The sequence below is a fragment of the Protopterus annectens genome, chromosome 10.part0, assembly GCF_019279795.1.
Source record: "Protopterus annectens isolate FY-2018-M chromosome 10.part0, PAN1.0, whole genome shotgun sequence".
In the NCBI taxonomy this organism is placed as follows: Eukaryota; Metazoa; Chordata; order Ceratodontiformes; family Protopteridae; genus Protopterus; species Protopterus annectens.
The window spans coordinates 653,677,840-653,702,966 of NC_056744.1; the positions used below are offsets into that span (position 1 = coordinate 653,677,840).

Below are 25,127 nucleotides of genomic sequence, written 5' to 3' on the forward strand. Positions count from 1 at the left end.
ATGTTGAAAATCCGTGGTTCCAGTTTCAATTTGTGTGGGTCCATGAGATTTCTGCTTAGTTCGTCTGCCTGAGTATTCAGCTTTCCTGGCAGGAATTGAGCTTGTAGTTGTATATGGTAGGTCAAGTCCGTGTTCCACAATGCCATGGCTAATCTGCAAAGGGGGTAGGAGTGGGTACCCTCCCTGCTTGTTTATGTACCACATAACTGTGGTGTTGTCTGTCTTTATCAGTAATTGTCTTGGATGAAGGTAGTCCTTGATGGTTGTCAGTGCATTCTGTACAGCTAGCATCTCTCTCTGATTGATATAAAGGTGCATTTTATTTGGGCTCCATTTGCCCTAAATGCACTTCCCTGCCAGATGAGCCTCCCAAGCATAGTCTGATGCGTCTGTTGTTAGGGTTTGGGCGGCAGGGGGTGGAGTGAATGGCAGTCCCTTGTTTTGGTGGCAGGCCTCTGCCCACCATAGGAACTCTAGTTGCAGGCAAGGTATGATAGAAATCATTGTTTCCAGGCTGACAATGTTGACTCCATAAATTTTTTAAGTACCACTGAAGTTTCCTCATATGCAGTATTGTATATGGAATTAGAAGAATGCAGGAGGCCATGGACCCCAAGGCTTGCAGATAGCAGGGTTTTTCTGACCACCTGTTTGAAGTAAGTTACCAAATGAATTTGCTTTTCTGGTGTAAGGTAAGCCATCTGGGCAGTTGTGTTCAAGCTTGCACCCAGGAATGTACATTTTTGAGAGGGTACCAGTTGTGATTTCTTTTCGTTTATGGTGTACCCTGGACAAGTTATAACCCTTTTTACAAATGCAAGATGATTTAGAAAAATGTTCTTGCTTTCTGCCTGAATTAGACAATCATCCAGGTATGGATATATTTGAATATTTCTTTGCCTGCAAAATGCAATTACTGGAGCCAGGCACTTTGTGAAGACTCTGAGCACAGTAGATAAGCCAAAGGGCAGTGCAGAGAACTGGTAATGCAAGCAGCCTGCTTTGAAGCGGAGGTATCTTCTGGAAGATTCCCTGACTGGGATATGCAGGTAAGCCTCTTTTACGTCTAGAATTACCAACCAGGCATCTTTACCTAGCATAGGAAGCAACTGTTGAAGAGTCAGCATCTTGAATTATGGAATGTCCAGAAATGTGTTTGAATAAATAAGTCCAGAAGTGGACGCCATGATTTGTCTTTTCTGGGTACCAGGAAAAGTCTTGAATAGAAACATTGTCTCTTTTCCTCTTCTGGTACTGGTTGAATAGCCCTCATGTTCATGAGGACAGCACTTGTTTCTGGGCCTCTGCCCATTGATTTGGGAGCAGATCTGACCATCCATTTGGGATTGGCAATGTGTGGAAATGGAATCGGATCCCTGGGATACTATATTTAAAACCCATTTGTCCTGGGTTATAAGTTGCCAGTTTCTTGCATGAAGTGCCAGTTTTCCCCCCAAAGGGGCGGCTAAGAGGTAAGTGCTTGCTAATTGTAGAGGGAAATCACTGAGACTGTTTACCATAGGGAGGTGCCTTGTTGTTTCCAGATTTGGAGGTGGAGGCACCCCATTGTTTTGTTCTAAAAGTCCCTTGTGACTGAAATCTGGAGCCTTTGGAATGTCTGGGTTTGACTTGAGTGGCTCTCGAAGGAACTGGAAAGGACCAGTTCTTAGTAGGCCAGTGCCTACTAAATCTTGGAGGTTGCACTTGTAAGAAATCTTTCACAGTTTGCATAGATTTAGCTTTATCTTCCATCTTTTTTAAAACGTCTTCGGCCTTATTACCAAAGAGATGGTCCTGTTGTAAAGGAGCATCCAACAATTTTGCTTTAACATGATCAGGCAGAGTTTGTTCTTTGAGCCAAGCATGCCTTCTTGGCACAGACCCAGTTACAGCAGCCCAGCAAGAGGCATCCAAAGAATCAAAACCGCATTGCAAAGTATGTTTTCCAACTTGTTCAGCTGAATGCAATAAATCCTGTAAATCTTTATTTTCCACACAGTCAGAAATTAACATAATTTTCTGTTTAAGCAGTTACATGATATGCTGTTGATATTTAAGCATATGAAACTGACAGTTTAAAGCCCTGATTGCCAAGGTTGCTCTATCAGAAGGGGTAGGATTTTTAGCAGTAGAGGCCTTAATACCCTTGGGATCCTGAGAAAGGTTTTCAGGATCTGCAATAGGATTGTTGAAAAGGAATTTGTGGGAGTCAAGAACCCTGTAGTATCTGTCTGGCTTACAAGGGGCCAGAGGCAGAGAATCAGGAGCCATACTAGATTCTGAAAAAACATCTTCAACAATGTCTAGAACAGAAGGTATAGCCAAAGGCCTATGCTGAGGAAGAAGAAGAAAATCCCTAAGTCTCTTTTTAGATTCAGAGAAATCCAGACTTTCCCAGTGGAAATGTTCCCTTAAGGTATGTAACGTTTCCCCAAAAGAAAAATCCTCAGGGGGAGAAGCAGAAGGAATGGAATCTTCTGTACCAGAGTCCTCATAAGTAGGTATAGACAAATCCTGTTCATTAGAAGAGTCAGAAGAAATAGAATCCTGTTCAGAAGATTCATAATCAATGTCTTGCCTAGGCCTCTTAGAAGAAGGGGGTTGGCTACCCCTGATCAGAGTAATTAAATTTTCAGTCATTTTGATCATTTGTTTTTTACGCATAGGGGCCTGCATATGTGGCCCAGGCATTGTTTTTTTTAGACACAGATTTAGATTTTGGCCTTAGTTTTGAAGATGGCTTTGGTCGAATACACAAATCTGTAGGCCTGAAAACACCCTCAGAAGCCGGTGCCTGCACAGCGGCTCCGGACCCATCTAAGGTAGAGACATCCGCAGGTTCCATAACTTGAAGTATCTTGCAGCATACCGGACTCCGAATGGGTCTCAGTAGAGGCTTGCAAATCAGAAATGGTGGTTATCAGGGGCTGCGAAAGCACCTCACTGGAGTACCGGTGAACTGGCGACTGGCTTAGGAGAAGCGTCATCAGTTTTGGACAGCGACAGCCTGTCTGTCTTTTTCTTTGCGTTTTTTAGGTATTCCGGTAGTCGGATTGCTAACAGATGACATTTCTGGATAATTAAATCGTGAGCCACAATATTTAGAAGCAAAAATATACCAACGTTTAATAGTGCATTGATTAAATGTAGCACAAAACTGAGAGCAAGGTACGTTGTGGTCAGGGCCTAGGCAAGGACTATAGTACAAATGAAAATCCTTACGACGTATTTGCTTCCCACAAGTAATGCAATTATTAACTTTTACTGACATCGCTAAGGAGCAAGAAAAAGTTTCCCCAACGGGGTACTTCGCTTTTAGTTGAAGACTTTGGTTCTGAAACTCGAAAATGAGAAGTTATGTACCTACCATAACGTTCCATGTTAGTTGTCTTCTCTCGCCTTCTTTCTTGCTTGATGGGTTTGGAGCCGATCCTCGGCTCCGACTGCACTGCTAAGCTCGAGAGTCACTTTTACCAGCTCGAGGCAGCCCCATATCCCATGATGCAAGGCGGTAAGTACCCAGATCTCGTTTGATGACAAAAGGGCAATAGCACCTAGCATAATAACTTCCCAAAGGAAGAAAGAAGGAGAGAAAAAACCTGCAGGATGGTAGAAGGACCAGCTCTGTATGGTCTTCAGAAGTATAACTCCTTGTAGAGAAAGGTCTGGCCAGGCCTGGGGAAGGAGGGAGTCGCAAGAAAGAAGGCGAGAAGACAACTAACATGGAACGTTATGGTAGGTACATAACTTCTCAATGTTAAGTTGTCAATCTCACCTTCATTCTTGCTTGATGGGACCGTCCTAGCACCTCTATCCTGGGTGGCTCAATGGAACAGACTCTTGAGAACTGTAGAGCCAAAGCTGGCTCTGTCCCTGGAGGCCAAATCCAATTTGTAATGGGAAACAAATGTATGAGGAGTGACCCAAGTGGCTGCTGCACAAATAGTGTCTAAAGGAAGTCTAGCTTGAAAGGCTGTAGAAGTAGCTAAGCTTCTGGTTGAATGTGCTTTTGGTTTCGAGCACAGCTGTTTTCCCCTGAGCCGATAAATTTCAGAGATGACAGAAGAAAGCCATCTAGACAAGGTCACTTTTGAGACAGGAAGGCCTTTCTTGTTATCAGCATAGGAAACAAAGAGTTGATCGGATTTCCTGAATTGTTTTGTTCTGTCCAAATAATATCTGAGTTGGCGGTGGACATCAAGATAATGTAATTTTGTTCGATCTGTTTGAATAGTTTGGAAAAATACAGGAGATCAATGGCTTGATTCAAATTAGTCTTTGAGGCGACCTTAGGCAAAAGGTCGGATTAGTTCTCAATGATACTCTGTCTTTGTGGAAGACCAAATAGGCGAACAGATAGAGCATGAAGTTCAGACACCCTCCTAGCTGATGTAATAGCAACCAGGAATAAAGTTTTCCATGAAAGAAATTTCAGGGAACAAGAAACAGCTGGCTCGAAGGGGAAGAATCAAGGATGTCAGCACTAAATTTAGGTCCCATTGAGGAGGAGGACTCCTGACTGGAGGCTTCAGGAGGAAAATTCCTTTCAAGAAGGCTTTACAAAGCCTGTGGGACATAATGTTGTGATCTGCGAACCCGACATGAAAGTTCGAGATAGCAGCCAACTGAACTTTGACTGTGGAAGAAGAGGAGCCCGCGTGAAAAATCTCCGCTAAAAAATCCAAAACTGCTTGAACTGGAGCAGTGAAGGGATCAATATTCTTGGCTTTAGCCCAATAAGAAAAACGTTTCCATTTGCTAGTATAAATCCTCCTGGTAGAGGATTTTAAGGAAGCTACTATGATGTCTCTAACAGGGTTAGAGATCATAGGAAGCCTGGCTAAGGAAGGAAGTGGAGCAACCATGCTGTGAGGTTGAGAGAAGGGATAGACCGGTGCAGCTGACCAGATTGGTGAATCAGAAGATCTGGCACTGGGTCCAGATGCCACGGCTGCACCAAAAGGTGACGATGAAGGAACGGAAATCAAATTTGTCGAGGCCAATAAGGAGCACTGAGAATCAATTTGGCTCTCAAAACGGTTGCTTTCTGGATAACTTGAGGGATCAGAGGAAATGGAGGAAAGGCATAAAGAAGTCCCTGGGGCCAATCCTGGGTCAGAGCGTCTCTGGGGGGATGGCCTGGAAGTGGGAAGAGAGAGAAGAAGTCTGGGCATTTGCTGTTTTGGGGAGTAGCAAAAAGATCGCAACATGGGCGACCCCATTCCAGAAAAATCTCTTCCACTATAGATTGTTTGAGAGACCACTCGTGAGGCATGAGAACAGCTCTGCTCAATCTGTCCGCTAAAATGTTGGTTTTCCCAGGGATATGCGTTGCTACCAGAAACCGACGAGAGGAGATCGCCCATTGCCAAAGTCTGAGCGCTTCTCGACACAAGGGGTAGGACTTGGTTCCGCCCTGTTTGTTGATATACCAAACTACAGACATGTTGTCTGTGTGGACTGCAATTGTCCCTAAGGGAAGAAAGTCGTTGAGGGCTTGCAACGTTAAAAGCACTGCTCTCATCTCTAGGACATTTATGTGCAGGTGGTATTCGAACGGTTGCCACGTCCCATGAACCATCCTGCCCTGATAATGCCCCCACCCGATCAGGGAGGCATCCGTAGTGACAGTGGCTACCGGGATGGGGGTACAAAGTGTCTGCCTTGGTGAATCTGGGGAGAAGTGATCCACCAAGCAAGATGATTCTTGCAAATCTGTGTCACCAGTATTTGGTGACGCATTGGAAGTTGTTGGTAAGACCACTGAGTGAACAACATCCATTGAAGAAGGCGCATATAGAAGCGAGCCAGGGGAATAAGGGTAATGGCCGCAGCCATGAGGCCTAACACCTTTAGAACCATTCTGGCCTGTACCTTCCTGTTGGCTAGAATGATCCTGACGTGACTTTGAATGTCTGAGATTCTTTGATCTGTAAGGGTAGCTGACATCCGAACAGTGTTTAAGTTTGTGCCTATGAAAGTAATAAACTGGCAGGGCAATAAGGATGATTTTTCGGAGTTGATCAAGATGCCCAATTGAGAACAAAGATTTATTGTGTAATCCCTGGCTTGAAGAAGTTGATGCCTGGTGGTGGCTGAAAGGAGCCAGTCGTCGAGATACGGAAACACCTGGAATCCTTGACGTCTCAGGTGAGCCGTGACCACTGCCATACATTTGGTGAACACTCTGGGGGCTGTAGTGAGACCAAAGGGCAGGGCTCTGAACTGGAAATGACTGGACCCCAGCCGGCGGAGAAATCTCCTGGAGCGTCTGTGAATTTTTATGTGATAGTACGCATCCTGAAGATCTATTGAGCACATCCAGTTGTCCTTCTGTAAGAAGGGCAGAATTGACTGAAGAGTGACCATTCGGAATCTTGTCTTCCTCACAGACTTGTTGAGTCTGCTGAGATCCAATATTGGTCTCCAGTCTCCGTCTTTTGGGGACCAAAAGAACCTTGAGTAGATTCCGGGCTCTGAATGATCTGTTGTAACTGGCTGAATGGCTCTTTTTTGCAGTAGTTTTAAGACTTCTAACTCTGCAATTTCCCTTAGACCCGGTGGTACATCTGGAAGGGAATTTGAGTGATAGAAAGGACTTTCCTCGAAAGGAATTTTGTAACCCTCGGATATGATCGACTGTACCCATCTGTCTTGAGTGAGGGAACGCCAGGCTTCTGGGTACAGCGATAGTCTTCCCCCGACTGCCTCCAAGGATGGACAGCCGGGCAACACCTCAGGGATGCTGAAAGGGCTTGTCAGAGAGAGGCTCTCTGCTTCCCTGGTTTTGTGGACCCCCTCTGCCTCTAGAGCGGCATCTGTTATTGTTACCCCCTCTGCCTCTAGGGGTAAACTGACCACGTGAATCTGGCGTGACTCCTTGGGATTTATGAACCACATTTTGCCACCCTTCTGCCCTTTGGGGTAAGGTCTAGAAAGGGTGGAAAAACGGACCCCTACGTCAGAAAGAGTCTTGCCGTCCTGCTCACACCTGGTCAACGTTTCCTTCACTTGAGGGCCAAACAAAGCTGACCCATCAAAGGGAGAGTTTGTGAAGGACGCCTTAAAGGGATCTGCAAAATTACAGAGCCGCATCCAGGCTTGGCGTCTAAGAGCCACACCTGTACCTGTGGCCCTACTCGCTCCATCTGCAGCATATTATATCAGTCGCATGGAGGAGTTAGCAATAGAATTAAGGGTTCCTAGCTGCGAAGCAATTTTTTCTTGAGCCCCTGCAGCTGTAGGATCCTGTACTACTTCACCTAGCTCCTTAAGGATATCCCTCTGGAGTCTGGTGAAGTGACATAGGTAGTTCAGCGAACGCATAGCAAAGGTCGCTGAAGAGAACATCCACTTACCATACCTATCCATGGTCCTAGAGTCCTTATTAGGAGGATGGACAGGTACGGAAGGATCTGCAAGTTCCTTCTTAGTGGCAGCCGCCACCACCATGGCATCAGCAGGGACACCTTTCGTGAGGAATTGCTTGTCCGACGGGGCAGTAATAAATTTAGAAGGCCTCCTAGGGACTGGCTCTACAGAGTCAGGAGCAGCTCACGCCTTTCGAGCAATAACCTGCATAAGGGGGTCGAAAGGCGGAGACACCCAGGAGGTGGAAGGCCGAGATCCAAATGCCTCCAGGTATACCGACTCATCCTCAGAGGGATTATTGGTGGGCCAGTTTCCCCTCTGTCTAAGGAGTTCTAGGATGTCTGAAAAGGAGACATCCTCAGAGGGGGATCTTGGGGATCCCTCTGACTCATCTAAGTCAGTATCTGAAGTGATAGACTCGGGGGAGTCTACGTGTTTCCTCTTACAGGTCTTTCGCGGAGGATCTCCGGACTGATCAGGAGAATCCTCGGAAGAGGGGGTTCTCCCCAGTGGTGAAACCTGAGACGGAGGATCTCTGGGTCCGGGAGCAAGAGAAGTGGCAGAGATATCGATAGGCACCATAGAGGGAGGAGCTAAGGGAACAGACTGCTGGCTGCGTCCAGTGGCCAGCACACTCTTCATCACCTCGAAGGCTCCCCTCCCAGGGAGGTCCGAGAGAACCCGTTCCGAAGAACCAGGAACTCCAGGACCCACCGAAAAGGAAGGCTCCGAGGCAGATGTCGGAGCCGAGCTCACCAAGGCCGAGGCTCCAAGGGGAAGAGTGGGGTCGGACAAGGGTCCGATGCCACTCACCCCCTCGGAGGAGACCAGGGAAGCCCGACCACCGAATCCCTCTAAGGAAGGTCTCGAAGAGGAGATAAGAGTAGAGGCTGAAGGAGCAGAAGGGGGTATCTGTCCCTCAGCCGTAGCAGAAACCATTCCCGAAGACTCCAACTCCAAACTCTGGGGTAGAGTCGAAGGAGGAACTGCAATGGGGTGTGGACTAATAGTCGTCTGTTGAGACGGACTATGTAGCATCTGGGCCAGTGCCTGTGATTTTAATAATCTACTGACCACTCTCTAAATCATGGTCAGAAAGCCTGGATGACCGGCTCCGATGGCTCCGTTCCGAGAGGAGAGGAGAAGCCGGAGCCGAGAGTATCGGCTCCAAGGAAGGGGACCTAGATCTCTTCCTCGAAGGAACCATCGGAGCCGAAACCATGGAAGCTGTCGGAGCCGACAACTTTTCGGCACCGACAGAAAGTTTCGATGCATCGGCTCCGGCCGGAGCCGATACAGACATAAAAGTAAGGGTGTCGGAACCGGTTGGCGCCGACACCGAAGCCTGAGCCACATGGTGATCGGAACCGATCGGAGCCGACACCGAAGTGGCCGAACCAGAATCGGCACCGATAGCCATCGGTGCCGAAGGTTTGTGCAAACCAGAATCGGCTCCAGCCAGAGCCGATCTCGACTCTGAAAGAGTCGGAGCCGAGGCCATAGGCTTGGACACAGAAGCCTGGGCCTTGGAAGACTTAGAAGTCTTAGATGGAGCCGACTTAGCCGGAGAGCCCTCCGGCTTAAGTAACCCCTCAAAATCAGCTTATTTCTCCTTTCCTGCAGGACTCTCTGGCTAAAAGAATGACAAATCGCACAGGAGTCCTGCAGGTGGAGAGGTCCCAGGCAGTATAAGCAAGAAGTGTGACCGTCTGTCAGAGACATCTTCTGACAGCACGAGTCACACTTCTTAAAGCCTGAGACCCTTTCCTTAGACATGGAGTAAAAAACACACACACACAACACCTGTCCAAGAAATATTACAATCTCAAAAAATGAGAAAAACTATTCTCTCACACACACACCCTAACAGGGGGGGGGGGGGGATGGGATGGGAGAAGGCCTGACTAAAAACTTTAAAGGAGAGAGGGAATTTTAGTCAGAAAAGGAGTAAAACTAGTGTAAAACTATTAAATTTAAGTTTAAAATTAATTTTAAACTGAAAAAGGGGCAAAAGCAGTAGTGTATAAATCACTTACCAGGAGCTGGTAAAAGGAGGACCTCATCAGCGAAGCGGCAAACGAGATCTGGGTACTTACCGCCTTGCATTATGGGATATGGGGCTGCCTCGAGCTGGTAAAAGTGACTCTTGAGCTTAGCAAGTGCCGAGTCGGAGCCGAGGATCGGCTCCGAACCCATCAAGCAAGAATGAAGGCGAGATTGACAACTTAACATCGAAAATTTCAGGAGTCGGCCGACCGGCACTTGTGAACTGCTTCTGCTTCGGGCACCGTGTGGCAAGAAAGACTGATGTAATGGCATTGGCTGCCTGTTTTATACCCCTGACGACCTGACGTCATGGAAGGAGGAACAGCAACTGATGCACGACACAAGACTTTGTTAATCAGGCCGACTGAGGGCAACCTGCTAGCAGATTACCCAAATGTAATGACTGAAACAGTGAAACACGAAGAACATCGTAGATATTTCCTGCAAGATTCCCTAATTGGGATGTGCAGACAGGCCTCTTTTAGGTCTAGGGTGGCTAACCAAGCATCCTTGGAAAGTATAGGAAGAAGCTGCTGGAGGGTGAGCATTTTGAATTTTGGTATCACCAGAAAGGTGCTTAAAATGGATAGATCTAGGATTAGAGTATGGAATAGAAACCTTGGCCTATCTGGTCTGCAGGAACATGCTGCACTGCCCTCATGGAAAGCAGGGAAAGGACTTGCTTTTTGGCCTCTTCCCACTGGTTTGGATGAATATCTGGGAACCCTTTTGGGGCTGGCAGAGTGTGGAAATATAATTTGTATCCCTGGGACATTATGTTGAGTACCCATCAGTCGTTGGTAATAGAGGCCCAGTTGTTTGCATGGGAGGAGAGTTTTCTTCCTAGGGGCACAAGCAGGTAGACAGAGGTAAGGGGTGGAGGTGTAAAGTCATTGTGAGCTCTTACCATAAAGTGGTGGCTTAGCACATCTTGTTTTTGAAGAGGAGGAACTCCATTACTTAGATCTCTGCATTCCCTGGGACTGATGTCTCGGGGGGGTCTGATTCCCCTCAGTCTGGGCTGAGCTGGCCAGAAAAGACCAGTGCTTGGAGGGGAAATGCCTGCTGGACCTGTAAAAAGTCTTTAACTGTCTGCATAGATTTAGCTTTTTCTTCCATCTTTTTTAAGACCTCTACTGCCTTGGTGCCAAACAAATTGGCTTTGTTTAATGGTGCGTCCAATAATTTTGATTTGACATGGTCTGGCAAGGTCCGTTCCCTAAGCCAAGCATGCCTTCTGAGGACAGAACCACTGACTGCTGCCCTGCAAGATGCTTCTAGGGCGTTAAAGCCACATTGCAAGGTGTGTTTAGTAACTTGGCTTGCAGAATGCATAAGCTCTTGTAATTCTTTTTCTGCACAAGCAGGAAAGGAAGATATTTTTTGTTTGCGGAGTTCCATGGTATGCTGCTGATATTTCAGCATGTGGAACTGACAATTTAGTGCTCTAATAGCAAGAGTTGCTGAGGTGTATACTTTTTTACCTCATCGGTCTAACGCTTGGGAATCCCTGTCTGAGGGGGTGGGATCCTTAGCTGAGGTTGCTTTAATTCCTTTAGGTCCTTGGGAGATTACCTCTGGGTCAGCAGTAGGATTTTTGAAAAGGAATTTGTGAGAGTCAGGGACTCTGTAGTACCTGTCAGGTTTCCTGGGAGCAGGAGGAAGGGAGTCAGGAGTCAAACTGGATTCCAGAAAAACATCATACACAACATCCAGGAGAGGAAGAATGGCTAAAGGTCTGTGCTGTGGTAAATCTAAGAATTCCCGGAGTCTCTTTTTTGACTGAGGATAGTCCTGACATTCCCATTGGAAATACTCGTATGTAGGGTTTCACCAAATGAAAAATCCGCGGGTGGCGAGGCAGTAGTAATGGATTCCTCTGCATCAGAATCCTCAAAAGCAGAGAGGGGATGCATGTCTTCATATTCAGAAGCATCAGAGTCATCGGACTCCTGTTCAGATAAAACTTCTGGGGACAAGTCTCTTTTTCTTTTGGAAGGGGTAGCCTGCCTTCCCCTAATAAGGTCTTTGTCCATTTTAAGCATTTGAGATTGGGTGCCAGTTTTTTGGATGTAGTTCGTACCCTAGGCCTTAGAAACTCGGTAGTTTTAGAAAGAACTTAAGACGTGAAAGAAGTCGCCGGTTTGTGTGAACTATCGGTAGTGAAAAGAACTTCCTCGGAAGCTGGTGCCTGCTCAGCGGCTCCGGACTCATCCAAGGTAGAGACATCTGCAGGATCCTTAGTTGAAGAGTAGTCTTGCGGCATACTGGACTCCGAAAGGGTCTCAGTTGTGGCCTGCGAATCCACAGAAGCGGGCATCAGGGGCTGTGAGACTGCCTCACTGAGGACCGGAGAATTGACGACTAGTTTAACAGAAGTGTCATTGGCAGTTTTGGACCTGTGTGGTCTGTCTCTGTCTTTATCCTTACTTTTTTTGGAAGATCGGTAATCGGATGGCTTACCAAAGCCATATCGGAATTCGAGGACTGAGAGCAAAAATATCTAGCTACAATAAGGGCCTGACGACACATAGTTCTGGTGCTGAACAAAGCACAAAAGTGATAGCGAGGGACGTCGTTGCCTGGGCCTAAACAGGTGACGCAGTAAGAATGGAAGCCTCGGTGGGGTATTTGCTTTCCACAGGTGAGACAATTGTTAACTTTTTCTGACAACAGTTAGAGCAAGAAAAAAGGATCCCCAATTGGGGTATTTAGCTTTAGAAGACTTCAACTTCAATTTGGAAATGAAAACTCTGGTAGCAGCCGCCCAGCACTCATGCGAACTGCTTCTGCTTCAGGCTCCTTGGCAAGAAAGACTGATGTAATGGCATCGGCTGCCTGATTTTATACCACTGATGACGTGACATCAGTCCTGGAGTAACAACAACTGACGCAGAAATACTAAGCCTCTAGTATTCGGGCCGACTGAGGGATACCCCTGGTAGGATAACCCAAGCGTGATGACCGCAACAGTGAAACATGAAGAACATCTGACCAAGCTTTATTGGTAGTCTTCTTCACGACATCTGACTCATGGGTAGGGAAGATTCTTCCACAGAATCTTTAGCCAACAACTTAAGACACTGGTTTTCTAATCAAATTGTTAAAGAAGAGAGCTGATATGCAAGGTTTTCGGAACAAACACCTTACAAATTGTACTAGATGTATGGTTATGAGAAGCACCTAAGCAAAAGAAACACTTCTCGTGATGATCCATATGGGAACTCTGTCTCCTGCACTGGCATTTCCCCTTTCTGGATGACATGAAACCAACAATCAAACAATAAAAAAATGGGATAAGAAGAAAAACTCCCAATGGGGCACTTATCTGAAAAGTGGCTTGGTAACCAGTGCTCAAACTGACGACTGAAGATAGCTTTCGGACTGCTGGCAAAGAAGTTCTGATGATGGTACATTCTTACGTCACCTTTATGCCCTACGCAGTTCAAGAGGGGCATACCTGTGATGTATGGGGTATCTATTATAACCTAAAGGCTTTGGTTTACTGGCTGGATGTCAGGGGCTACCCATGGCAGGGGATCCCTATTGTAAAGAATACTGCAACAGTGATATGGAAGGACATCAATAGTGCTTGTACTGCAAAGGTCATCACTGTGAACTTTCTATTGGTCATAATACTATTAAAGTCTTTCATGAAAATAATGGGTGTAATGTCCTTCATCTTTTGGAGGCACGGCATGAAATCAAAACAATAGTACAACACCATGCTAGTGGCTTTTGATGCTCTTACTGCACTTTCTTTCCTCAGAGGGAGTGCTTCCTGCTGCAAATTTATCTGCAGTCTACTGCAAGAGCTTATGGTTGAATAACTGGGTGTGGCACAGATAAAATCTGGGCTGTTTCTTGCTCCAGTTGTGGATGCATCCCATACATGTGATAAAATGCATGTTTACACTTTCTGTCAGCAGGGAATCATCTTTGAACAATAATCCATTTTGTATAATATGCACCTCAGCACAGTTTTGTATATTCTGTTTTATAACCATCCTGTATTTTCTGAAAATACTAGAACACTTCCATACCTACACCAGGTAATTGGACTAAGTTTTCGGCATGACACTGCGATGCTGCATAAGGGGAGTGCTTCCCTCTCGAGAGTGCTGTCCTTTGGATGAGATATTAAACTGAGGCTCTACCACTGTACTTGCAGAAAAGAGTAAGGTAAGTTCATCAGTGCCCTGGTCAAATTTCCTCTTAGTGTGAATACCACATTTGGTCTCTCCTGAAAAGAGCTTGCTGGCCTAGTAAGACTAACCTGGTCAACAAACTGTAAATAAATAAATAGACAAGCAGAAAAAAGAAGATATGTACTCACCATAACATTCCATGTTGGTAGTCCATCTCACCCTTCAATTTTACATATGGGTTCAGAGCCGATGCTCGGCTCCGACTCGGCCGATTTTCAAGCTCGAAGACTTCTGGTTGGCTTGTGGCTAAGCAGGTATTCCATGGTGCACCAGTGCAATCCCCAGATCTTGTTTACTGCTCGCTAGAAATAAAAAGAAACCCCTAACCAACAAGCCAAAACTAAACGGTCGCCAACCAAGAAATTTTAAGTATTACCTCCAGATCTTCCAGGATGGGGGCAGGAGGGTGGGTTGGTAAAAATGAAGGGTGAGATGGACTACCAACATGGAACGTTATGGTGAGTACATAACTTCTTTATGTTAGGTAGTTCAATCTCACCTTAATTTTTACATATGGGACAGCATCCCTAGCACCTTATTCTTGGGTGGCTCATTGGAAGATACTTCTGAGCATTGTGGAGCCAAAGGATGCTCTACCCCTAGAAGCCAAATCCAACTTATAATGAGTAACGAAGGTGAGAAGGGTAGCCCACATAGCTGCTGCACAGATGTGATCAATTGGTACCCTGGCTTGAAAGGTTGCAGAGGTAGACCGAGACCTGGTAGAGTGAGCCTTGATCCCGTGGGGGTAATGGTCTGCCCTCCGAACTGTAGATGAAAGCTATGCAACTCGAAATCCAGTTAGACAATGTCACCTTAGAAATTGGTAAGCCCAATCTGGAATCAGAAAAAGAAATGAACAACTGGTCTGACTTCTGAAATTCTTTGGTCCGTTGCAAATAAAAACGTAGCTGTCTGTGAACATCAGCTGGTGGAAATGATATTCAGCTGCATTGCTATGATTGGAAAAGAAAACTGGAAGCTCAATGGACTGGTTCAATGTGGCAGAAGAACAAACTTTGGGAACAAATGAGGGATTGGTACGTAAAAAAATCCTGTCTTTATGAAAGACTAAATAAGGTTGCTTAATAGACAGGGCATGTAGCTCAGAAACACGTCTGGCTGATGTAATAGCTACTAAGAACACAGTTTTCCAAGACACATACTTTAAGGAAGATGAATGAGACGGTTCAAAGGGAGGGGATGTTAGTTTGGACAACACAAAATTTAAGTCCAAGAAGCCACAGGTTCTTGTAATGGTGGTCTCAGTAAAGTGGCTCCTCTCAAGAAAGTCTTGCATAGCTTATGAGACACAAGGTTGACATTTGGAGACCCTAAATAAAAATGTGAGATAGCTGCCAATTGTACTTTGATGGTGGCCGCGGCAGATCCCTGCTGAAAAAGCTCTGAAAGGAATTCCAGAATCACAGGAATGGGAGCGGTGTAAGGATCCACTTTCATTTTCTGTGCCCAAATAGAGAACCTTTTCCATGTACTGTCATACTGCCTCCTGGTGGAGGGTTTATGCGAGGATAAAAGAATATGAGACACTGATGACAAAACATCATGAAGCCTGACTAGACATGGAACTGGAGCAACCAAGCTGTCAATTTGAGGGTGTGGAGAGAGGGGTGTAGCGAACCCGACATGTGGGTCAATAGATCTGGAACTGGGTCCAGAATCCAAGGATCGTCCAGGAGAAAAGGCTTGAGGAAGGGGAACCAGACCTGACGAGGCCAGTAAGGAGCAATGAGGATCAACTTGCTTCCCAGTCGGTTGGCTTTCTGCATCACTTTGGGGATAAGAGGGAATGGAGGAAAAGCATAGTGAAGTCCCGTGGACCAGAGCATCTCTGGGTGTTTCCCCCGGAGAGGGAATTAGGGAAAAATAACTGCTGCACTTGGCATTGACAGGACTGGCAAAAAGGTTGCAGCAAGGTTGTTCCCATTTTCGGAAAGTCTGTTCCACTATTTCCCATTTCAGAAACCACTAGTAGGGCAGCAAGATTGCCCGGCTCAGCTTGTCAGCTATCACGTTGGTTGTCCCCGGAATGTGCGTTGCCATCAGAAAGCGCTGGAAAGGGATCACCCATTCCCAAACTCGCATGGCCTCTCGACAGAGTGGGTAAGATCTGGTACCACCCTGTTTGTTGATATACCACATAACCGACAAGCTGTCCAATTGTATCACAATCATCCCTGGCGAAAGAAGGTCCTGAAGTGCTTGCAACACCAGAAGCACCGCTCTCATCTCCAGAACATTGATATGCAGATGAGCCTCGTGTTCTTGCCATGTGCTGTGGACAGTCCTGCCAAGATAATGCCCCCCCCCCCGACCTGGGAGGCATCCGTGGCCACAGTGGCAACGGGTTGGGTAGGCACAAAGGGAGCTCCCGTGAACAAGTTGTTGGGAGATATACATCAATGAAGGTCCTTTTTGCATGATTCCATCAGCAGAATAGGGTGATTCAGCTGTAGATATTGGAATGACCACTGGGAGAACAGGAGCCATTGAAGGATTCTCATGTGCAACCTGGCTAAGGTATTAACAGAATGGTTGAGGCCACCGTTCCAAAAAGTTGAAGAATCCATTTTGCTTTGACCTTCCGAAGCACAAAAAGACGCTGAACTTGTGAGATGAGGTTTTGTGCTCTTTTGCCAGGAAGACAAACAGTCATATCCACTGTGTCTACCTCTGCACCTATAAAAATCACAGATTGCGAGGGCAATAACGCAGATTTTTCCCAATTTATAGAGATCCGTAGGTGAGCACAAAGTTGGATGGTGGCATCCCTGTTTTGGAGAAGTAGATGCCTGGTAGGGGCGGTCAGGAGCCAGTTATCCAAATAAGGAAACACCTGGAATCCCTGACGTCTCAGGTGAGCTGTCACTACTGCCATGAATTTGGTGAATACCCAGGGGGCGGCTGTGGTGAGACCAAAAGGCAGAGCACAAAAGTGATAATGGCTGGCTCCCAGCCAGAAGTGCAGATACCTCCTTGATGCCTTGTCCATTTTTATTTGGTAGTAGGTGTCTTGGAGATCCAGAGAGCACATCCAATAGTCTTTCCCTAACAATGGGAGTATCGACTGCAGTGTGACCATCCGAAACTTGTCCTTTTTCACAGATTCGTTTAATCTGCTGAGGTCCAATATTGGCCTCCAGTCTCCGGTTCATTTTGGGATTAAAAAGAACCTGGAGTAAGTTCCGGATCCTGTCTGGTCTGCTGGGACAGGCTGGATGACTCTTTTTGAGAGCAACTTGTTGATCTCCACAATTGCCTGATCCCTGTGATTGGGTGGAACATCCGGGATCTTCTTGGGAACAAACAGTGGAAGGGAAAAGGGTATGATATAGCCACTGGTAACAACTCTTTGTACCCACTTGTCTTGGGTTACATTTAGCCAGGCTTCTGAATAAAAAGAGATGCGACCCCCGACTGGCCCCAGAGAAACGCAGCTGGGCCCCCACATCAGGAGCACTGATAAGGCCGCGCGCTCAAAAGGAATCACAGCCTTGCTGGTATTGCGGACCACCCCTGCCTCTAGGGCGACGTCTACCATTTCCTCCTACTCTGCCTCTGAAGGAGGATTCACTCTGTGTGTCTGGAAAGTGGGACTTTTTGAACCACATTTTACCTCCCCTTTGACCTTTGGGGTATGGTCGAGAGGGGACAGTAAAACTGACTCACACGGCAGAGAGAGTCTTTCCTTCCTGCTCACACTGAGTGAGTGTTTCTTTCATCTTGGAACCAAATAAGGAGGAACCATCAAATAGGGCATTGGTGAAGGTGGACTTAAAAGGCTCCGCAAAGTTACACAAACGCATCCAGGAGTGGCGCCTAAGGGCAACTCCTGAACCCGCTGCTCTGCTCGCTCCATTAGCCGCATGGGAGATAAGCCACATGGAGGGGTTAACTACCGAATTTAGGGTGGGCAACTGAGCAGAGATCCTATCAGGGACTTCCTCAGGACAAGCACCCTGTATGGAATCTCCTAACTCCTTGAGGAGATCCCTCTGTAACCTTGTGAAATGGGTAAGATAGTTCAGAGATCGAAGTGTAAAAGCCGCTGAGCTAAATACACGCTTCCCAAATTGGTCCATCTGTCGAAACTCCTTGTTTGGCAAATGAACAGAGGAAGAAGTCTCCGCCAACTCCTCCTTTGTGGCCGCTACCACCACCATGGCATCTACGGGAATGCCCTTAGACAAGAATTCTTTTCCAGGAGGGGCAGACAGGAACTTATTTGGTCTTCTAGGAATTGGCTCCACGGCATCGGGAGTATCCCACACCTTCCGACTAACCAGTTCCATTAGCTCGTCGAAAGGTGGAGACAACCAAGAGCAGAGGGGTGAGACCCAAAAGCCTCCAGGTACATAGACTCCTCATCAGAAGGGTTGACAGTGGGCCAGTTGCACATCTGTTTAAGGATCACTAGAATGTCCACAAAGGAGACATCATCAGAGGATGACTTAGCGGACCCCATCCGACTCCTCAAGGTCGGTGTCCGATGTCAGAAGCTCATCCTGGGAGTCAATATGCTTCCTCTTGCATACTCTCTTCCGAGGGGGCTCCTCGAAAGGACATTCTGCGGAGGCCCCAGAAGAGTGGAGGCCACCAGCCGGTGGCTCCTGAGGCTGCGGGTCTCTGCCGTCTCCGGAGAGAGTAGGTACTGAGACCGAAGTGTGAGCCTTGGGGGGAAGAGTGCTTGTACCACTGGCAGGGGCTGTAGATTGTGACAGCACACTCCTCATCACCTCAAAAGCAGACCTCTCCGGCTCCGAAGACTGTCCCCGTTCCGAAGAGACAAAGGACGGTGCCAGAGCCAGAGTCATCGGCTCCAAGATAGATGCAGGGTCAGAGCTCACCCTGGCAGAAGCACAGAGAGGAAGGCTTGGAACCGACGAAAATCGATTCAAACCCTCCCCTCTGTGCCGACAGAAGAGCTTCGGTCCCTGGACACGACGGACGGAGCCGAGCACATCAGAGCTGAACTCGGCTCCAATGCAACAGCAAGGGGAGCCCGAGGGTTCCTCTGCAGGTAATGAGCACTCCGGCTGTGAAAAGCCAACATGGCTCGGAGGAGGAATCACGGATAAGGACAAAACTGGTTCGAGTGGCTCCGGAGCCAACTGGGTCGGAGCCAACAAAAATTTAGGCAGAGCAGATGACTTCAGGAGTCTCAGTGCTACCCTCTCCACATCTTCTTCCAAAAGAGTCCTGGAAGATCTAGAAGATAAAGTTGGGGATCTCGACCTAGAAGGCACTGGAGATTTGGCCATCAAGGAGACCAGTAGGGACTCTACAGACCGGCTCCGAGAAGCAGAGTCAACTATTTCCAAGGGTTCAGCATTCGGCACCAAAGTTACCTGTGACTGACTCTGAAACCACGGTGCTCTCATTCGGCTCTGAAGACTGAGGAGTTGATGAGGCAGATTTTGTTAATTTTGCAGGTGGCTCCGAAACATCAGCTGGTGCTGGAGAAGGCCTTTTTGAACTTTTTGATTTTGAGTCAGATCTTGACTTTGAAGACTTAGATGAAGAAGCCGATGAAACCAGATAAGGCTTCCTCGAAGGTTGGCTTCAGAAGACCCCTGTGTATCAGTTTGTTCTTTCTCTCCTGCAACACTCTAGGAGAGAAAGCATGACAGAACAAACATGATTCTTGCAAATGGATGGCTCCCCAAGCAGTAGACACAGCTACTGTGGCCATCTGTCAAAGACATTTTCATGGAGCACTTCATACATTTTTTGAATCCAAAGTGTTTGTGCTCCTTGCTATCCTTAGAGATTGCAACACACACGCAACCAGAGGAGAAAAGAGAAAGAGAATGACTGAGGACTAGGTCCTCTAACTAAAATGGGCCTAGCCCTGGAAAAGAATTACAAGAAATATTTCCGAATAAAAATACAGTGGAGTAGAAACACGAGGACTAGGTCCTCTAAGTTAAATGGGCCTAGCCCTGTGAAGAACTGGGTCTTCTAATTCAAACAGACCAAGTATACCACACCACATACACATACGTTCAATAAGGTAGGAAAAAAATTTGCAACTGTAAAAGTGATTAAGACTTTAGCGGATCCCCGCCAAAGACCACCAGTCAACAAGAATCGATTGATGGGAAATTAATCAATAGGAGCCCCTACTGATTAAGAACGGCGAAACTGCCAAAACTAACTATCTAGACAATAAAGCACAAGTGCACCTAACTACTGATACACAGCAGACTACTACTACTGGTCACACAAGGCAATTAAGGTAAAGCCATATATATATATATATATATATATATATATATATATATACACACACACACACACACACACACACACACACACACACACACACACACACACACACTTTCCAGTAAATAACAGAAAAATGGCAAAACCACCAAAACTAACGATCTAGGCAAAAAAGCGCAACTCCGCCTAACTACTGGTACACAGGATACTACTACTATGGTCACACAAGACCACAAGACAATTAGGGTAAAGCCTTATATAATATATATCCAGTAAATATGCAAAAAAACACTAGTTAATGAAAAATGCAAAAAAACTTAGCCAGAGCCAAGAGAAGCACATCCGAACTCGTCGACACGGCAAACGAGATGTAGGGATTGCACTGGTGCACCATGAGATACCTGCTTAGCCACGAGCTAACCAGAAGTCTTCGAGCTTGAAAATCGGCCTAGTCGAAGCCGAGGATTGACTCCGAACCCATATGTAAAAATGAAGGTGAGATTGGACTACCTAACATCTAACTTTCTTAGATTTTATTTTTTGTATTATTCTATGAAACACAGTACTTTGGTTCAGTTTTCCTCCTTGCCCTCTATCTCACTCTTTGCAGCATTTTATTTATTCAAGCAGCTCTGGTTCTTTTTTTGATGTCCTCAGTTTTTTTATTTAAAAATCTTCTTTGAGGCACTTTTCTACGGGTGTTCCATTAAACAGAAAAAAAAACATATAGATCCACAAAGCCAGCATCTCATCTGAATTTAATTTCCTGTGTCCTAATATTGCTTATTATTTATGGTATTTATGAGGAACTGAACTCAATGAGGGCTACTTGTAAGCGTAGCAGACTTCAAATCCACTCATTCCCACACATGCACATTTAAGAGGAAGAAATGATTACTTTCACAATGACAAGACAAGTAATGATGTTTTACATACCAAAACTGGAGGGAGGAGGTAAGTGGTTATAGCCTCCATCTCAACAGATCACAGTCCATTGAGAATGGTCATACATGAGCAACCTATTTTTCCTAGCCCTCACCTTTTGTCTACACAGATCTCTGGTGGGAAGCCAAGGTCTACAAATGGGAAATCTTTCACTCTACTCTAGATGTTTTTTAAGTCAAGGGTACGCCCCAAACAAACCTCTTTACTGAAATTAGCCAAACTGCCAAATTTTTGTCCACTCCAGCCTCACTAAGAGGCTTATCAGATACCTTGTCTGTATCGTGGGCAAGTAAATCTTTCTATGCAGATATTCTCATTCAAAGTGTGATTTTAAAAACACCAGCAGATGCCAAGGATGACTACTACAGTCTTTCACTGCATGTGAAGACATAAGTCTCGCTTGCTTCAACAGCTGTGACTGGTAACACACATTGATATTTCCAAATTTCTGACCTTATTACTGCATGATTTACATTAATCTCAAAATTAATCCCTGAGGTTAAAAGGTAAGCTGCTAATTAAAATACTACATTCAGGTTTACTAGTCAAAAAAAAAAACTTTGTCTTGTTGGCTGTAAGAAGCCTGTTACCAGAGCTGCTTTGCCCTAGGATTAAGTTCTAAGGCTCTAGAATGTTCTCATAATATAGCTTCCTTTTTAAAATTGTCCTCCCCTCATCCATCAAGGTTCATCTATTGGTGACATTTGCTAAGAAAGATACAACAGTTCAGTGGTCTGTGTAAATGTAATACATAGCTTTCTCTGAGAAAATATGCACATTAATCCACCTGTTAGAATTTCAGCTTTCCCCTGCACTGAAATTAACGCTCCTTTTTTATCTTATAAGCTTTTAGCTTAGGCCACTCTACAACTTTTTATCTTTGCTATTTCTGGTGGCCAATATTTTGACTTGAAAATTTTCATAACCGCTGGTTATATGGTAAGGATCAAGGACCACAATTCTTAATCTTCTGAGAGGAAAAGATCAAGGACCACAATTCGTAATCTTTTGCGAGGCAAGGATATTTCTTAAGAACCAAAATAGTACCACAGATTACTTACAGCCAGCAGATTAGTTTGCCAGTCTACCTCTTGGCAAACCTAACACAAGAAAACCTTTCATCAATACTTAATATGAGAGAGAAGTTTTCACGTAAACAGGTGATGGTAATTAGAGATAGAGAGAGAAATGAGTGCAAAATGATATCTGAAATTCAAATCAATCTGTGACAAAACAATTGTAAAGAATGGAGGAACTCTGCAGTCCACAGCACAGAAGGTTATGTCACCAATACTAACATACCTGTTGTAAACTGCGATCAAGATTGTCATTGGCTGGACTTCCCTCAGACCCATTGCTGCTTCCAGACTGATCTTTCTCATTTAGTAAGGCTGTAGCATAGGCAAGTGTATCCTAAAGGGATACATAAAACAAAAACAGAAAAAAAAAACGTAATTCTTTTTTGGTACAGTTAAACTATGGTAATAATGATGTTAAATAATATGATGCATAGCTATTGAATACATAAAATGATATACCTGTGCTGAGATTGTGCGCTGGAAAGTCTTTGCAGTAGAGGTTTCATTTGATACATTACTCTGTGGGGCCCAATAGTGTTCAGACATCTGAAATTATAATGAGACAAACAGCAGAATATACTTAATTAAGCTGTAAATGCCTAGATACCAGACTCGACTTATGTAATACATTAACGATTATCTTGTGTGTATTGCTTTTTCCCCCAATAACTCTGTGATTTTGTTGTCTTTGTTTCTATGACTTCCGGTATAACTCTCATCTTCTTTGCTAAAGAATCAGGGAAATTTATTTTATTTATTTCCAGTTTGATTCCAGGGGAAGTCCACTGGGCACAGAGAACTCGTTTTCAGTGGAGGCCGGGGGAGAAAAGCTCCATGAAACGGATTACAGTAAAGATAGCAGTCCAATAAAAATAAAAGTACAAATACATATCAAATACTACAAAGTGTGAGCAGTACTGCCTATAGTGGAAAACTATCGTGCAGATACATTTTAACAAATTCACACAGTTAAAGTCAAAAGCTATTTATAATATTCACAGTATGAGAGAGATCGTATGGGAATTAGCTATAGAAGGTTCAGCCAGCCATAAGGTGCTTAGGAACTCAGGAGGATACCCTCCCAGGGGCTTTTGTTAGAGAGTTCTAGGTATGGAGCTCTTTAACAAAAGCCCCTGGGAGAATATACTCCAGCTCCTCCACATAGCCGGGGATTCCAAGATTGATGTACTCTGAAAAATAGGTTGATTAGATCTCTCCCAGGCTGAAAAAGAAAAGAGCTAGAAAAAAAACAGTAAAAGCTAAGAATATGGCTAAAAATAATTTGTTGGCTAGTCACTACACTGTCTGGAAGTCAGCAAAGAAGAAATCTGAAGAAAGACATCAACTAGAAAAAAAGGGATGAAAAAAAACTTTGGTGGGGAAGAGTCTTGGAGCTGTTCAGGAAAAGGCAGTTCCGGTTTTAGTTTTGGTACAAGAGATGTCTTCCAGTAACTTAGAGGGAAAAAAAAAGTACAGTTTTGTATCTACCATAAATGCAGATGTCCGATAGACATGCAACTGCAGTCATAACATGTGGGTTGTCCTGCCTCAGGCAGCCCTCGGTCGGCCGGATTCCAAAGTCTGGGTCCGACGTCGGCTGATGTCGCATTTCTCTCCGACGTCAGAGCGGCTGGAGTACATAAGCATCAGCCGACGCCATTTTCTTCAGTGTTTCTTGCCCCAGATGCCAGGTGCCCTCCAAGGAAGGCTGTAATCAAACTGAAAGACAAAAACAGGATTCCAAACAAATAAATGAACAATAAAACAAATACACCATAACAGATATCCCCAGCTAAGAGTAACAGGGATAGGAGTGGACCCTAGGCATAGAGGGGTATGGAGGGAGGGAAAATCCGACTGCAGTTGCATGTCTATCGGACATCTACATTTATGGTAGGTACAAAACTGTACTATGTCCTTCAAGAATGCAACTGCAGTCATAACATGTGGGTAGAATACCATAGCTTAGCTGGGGGAGGAGGAATGCTCTAGGACAGAGATGGTGTGGCAATCAAACCCTGCAGGACTGCCGAAGCAAAGCCTGCTCTGGATCTGGAGTATAGAGGGAGATTGTAGTGTTTGGAGAATGTATGCACGGAGCTCCATGTAGCAGCTTCAAGAATGTCCTTGGTAGGCACCCCTCTTAAGAATGCTGTAGAGGTGGCTGTAGCTCTGGTGGAATGTGGTCTGACATTGGCTGGAACAGTCTTTCCATGAAAGGAATAACAGAATCTGATGCAATGTCCAATCCATTTAGAAATAGTCTGTTTTGAAATTGCTTTTCCTTGGACTGCAGGGGCGTAAGCTACAAGAAGTTGTTCAGACTTCCTACTGGCCTTGGTTCTGTCCAGGTAGTATCGAAGTTGTCTGTGAATGTCCAAGGTATGCAACAGTCTTTCCCCCTTATTCTCAGGATTGGGGAAGAAAGCAGGCAGATGAATGGCTTGATTTAAAGAAACCCTAGATACCACCTTTGGCATAAAAGTAGGGTTGGTCCTTAATGAAACCCTGTCTCTATGAAAAATAATAAAGGGTGGTATTGCCATTAGGGCCTGTAGCTCCGAAACCCTTCTTGCTGAGGTAATTGCCAACAGGAAAGCTGTCTTCCATGAGAGAAATTGCAAGTCAACTGAAGCTGCTGGCTCAAATGGAGGTAGAGTCAGTTTTTCTAAGACAAAATTGAGGTCCCAGGCTGGCACTGGGGCCTTTCTTGGTGGCTTAATGTTCTTGATTCCCCTGAGGAATTGTCTTAGTAAGGGTGAGAAAAACAGGAGGATCAGTGTTGTATCTAGCTGAAATAGCAGATGCATGTATCTTTATGGAAGAATATGAGAGGCCGTTCTTTAACATATCTGCCAAATATTCCAAGATGAGTGGGATGTTCAACAATGATGCATCATGTCCCTTGCTGGTATTCCAATTGCTGAATCTTTTCCACTTTGCTAAGTAAACCTTTCTGGTGGATGGTCTTTGAGCCTCTGTTAGTATCCGCTGAACTTCCTTGGAAAGAGATAAGCTGAAGTTATTTATGGGATCTCCCAGGCTGTTAGCTGCAGTGTCTGAAGATTTGGATGCAGTGTTTCAAAGTTGTGTTGAGACAAAAGTAGAGGCCACTGGGGGAGGGCCCACCTCCTGGTGTGACATATGCTCCGTAGTAGTGGGTACCAGTGTTGTCTTGGCCAATCCGGAGCTATTATGATTCCCTTGGGCTTCTCTGCTTTGATCTTTAGTA

The 25,127-nt window shown here is 45.4% G+C and overlaps 1 protein-coding gene across 1 annotated transcript in view; it reads right to left on the bottom strand.

Moving 5' to 3' along the window:
• The window catches only part of USP24 (ubiquitin specific peptidase 24), a 4,679,666-nt gene that overhangs the window by 77,605 nt on the left and 4,576,934 nt on the right, over positions 1–25,127 (bottom strand). Inside the window, exons 65-66 of the mRNA XM_044085508.1 lie at positions 22,355–22,441; positions 22,119–22,229 (exon numbers count right to left, since the gene is read on the bottom strand). Of these exons, the coding sequence (XP_043941443.1) occupies positions 22,119–22,229; positions 22,355–22,441 (198 nt within the window). The remainder of the gene's footprint in view (positions 1–22,118; positions 22,230–22,354; positions 22,442–25,127) is intronic.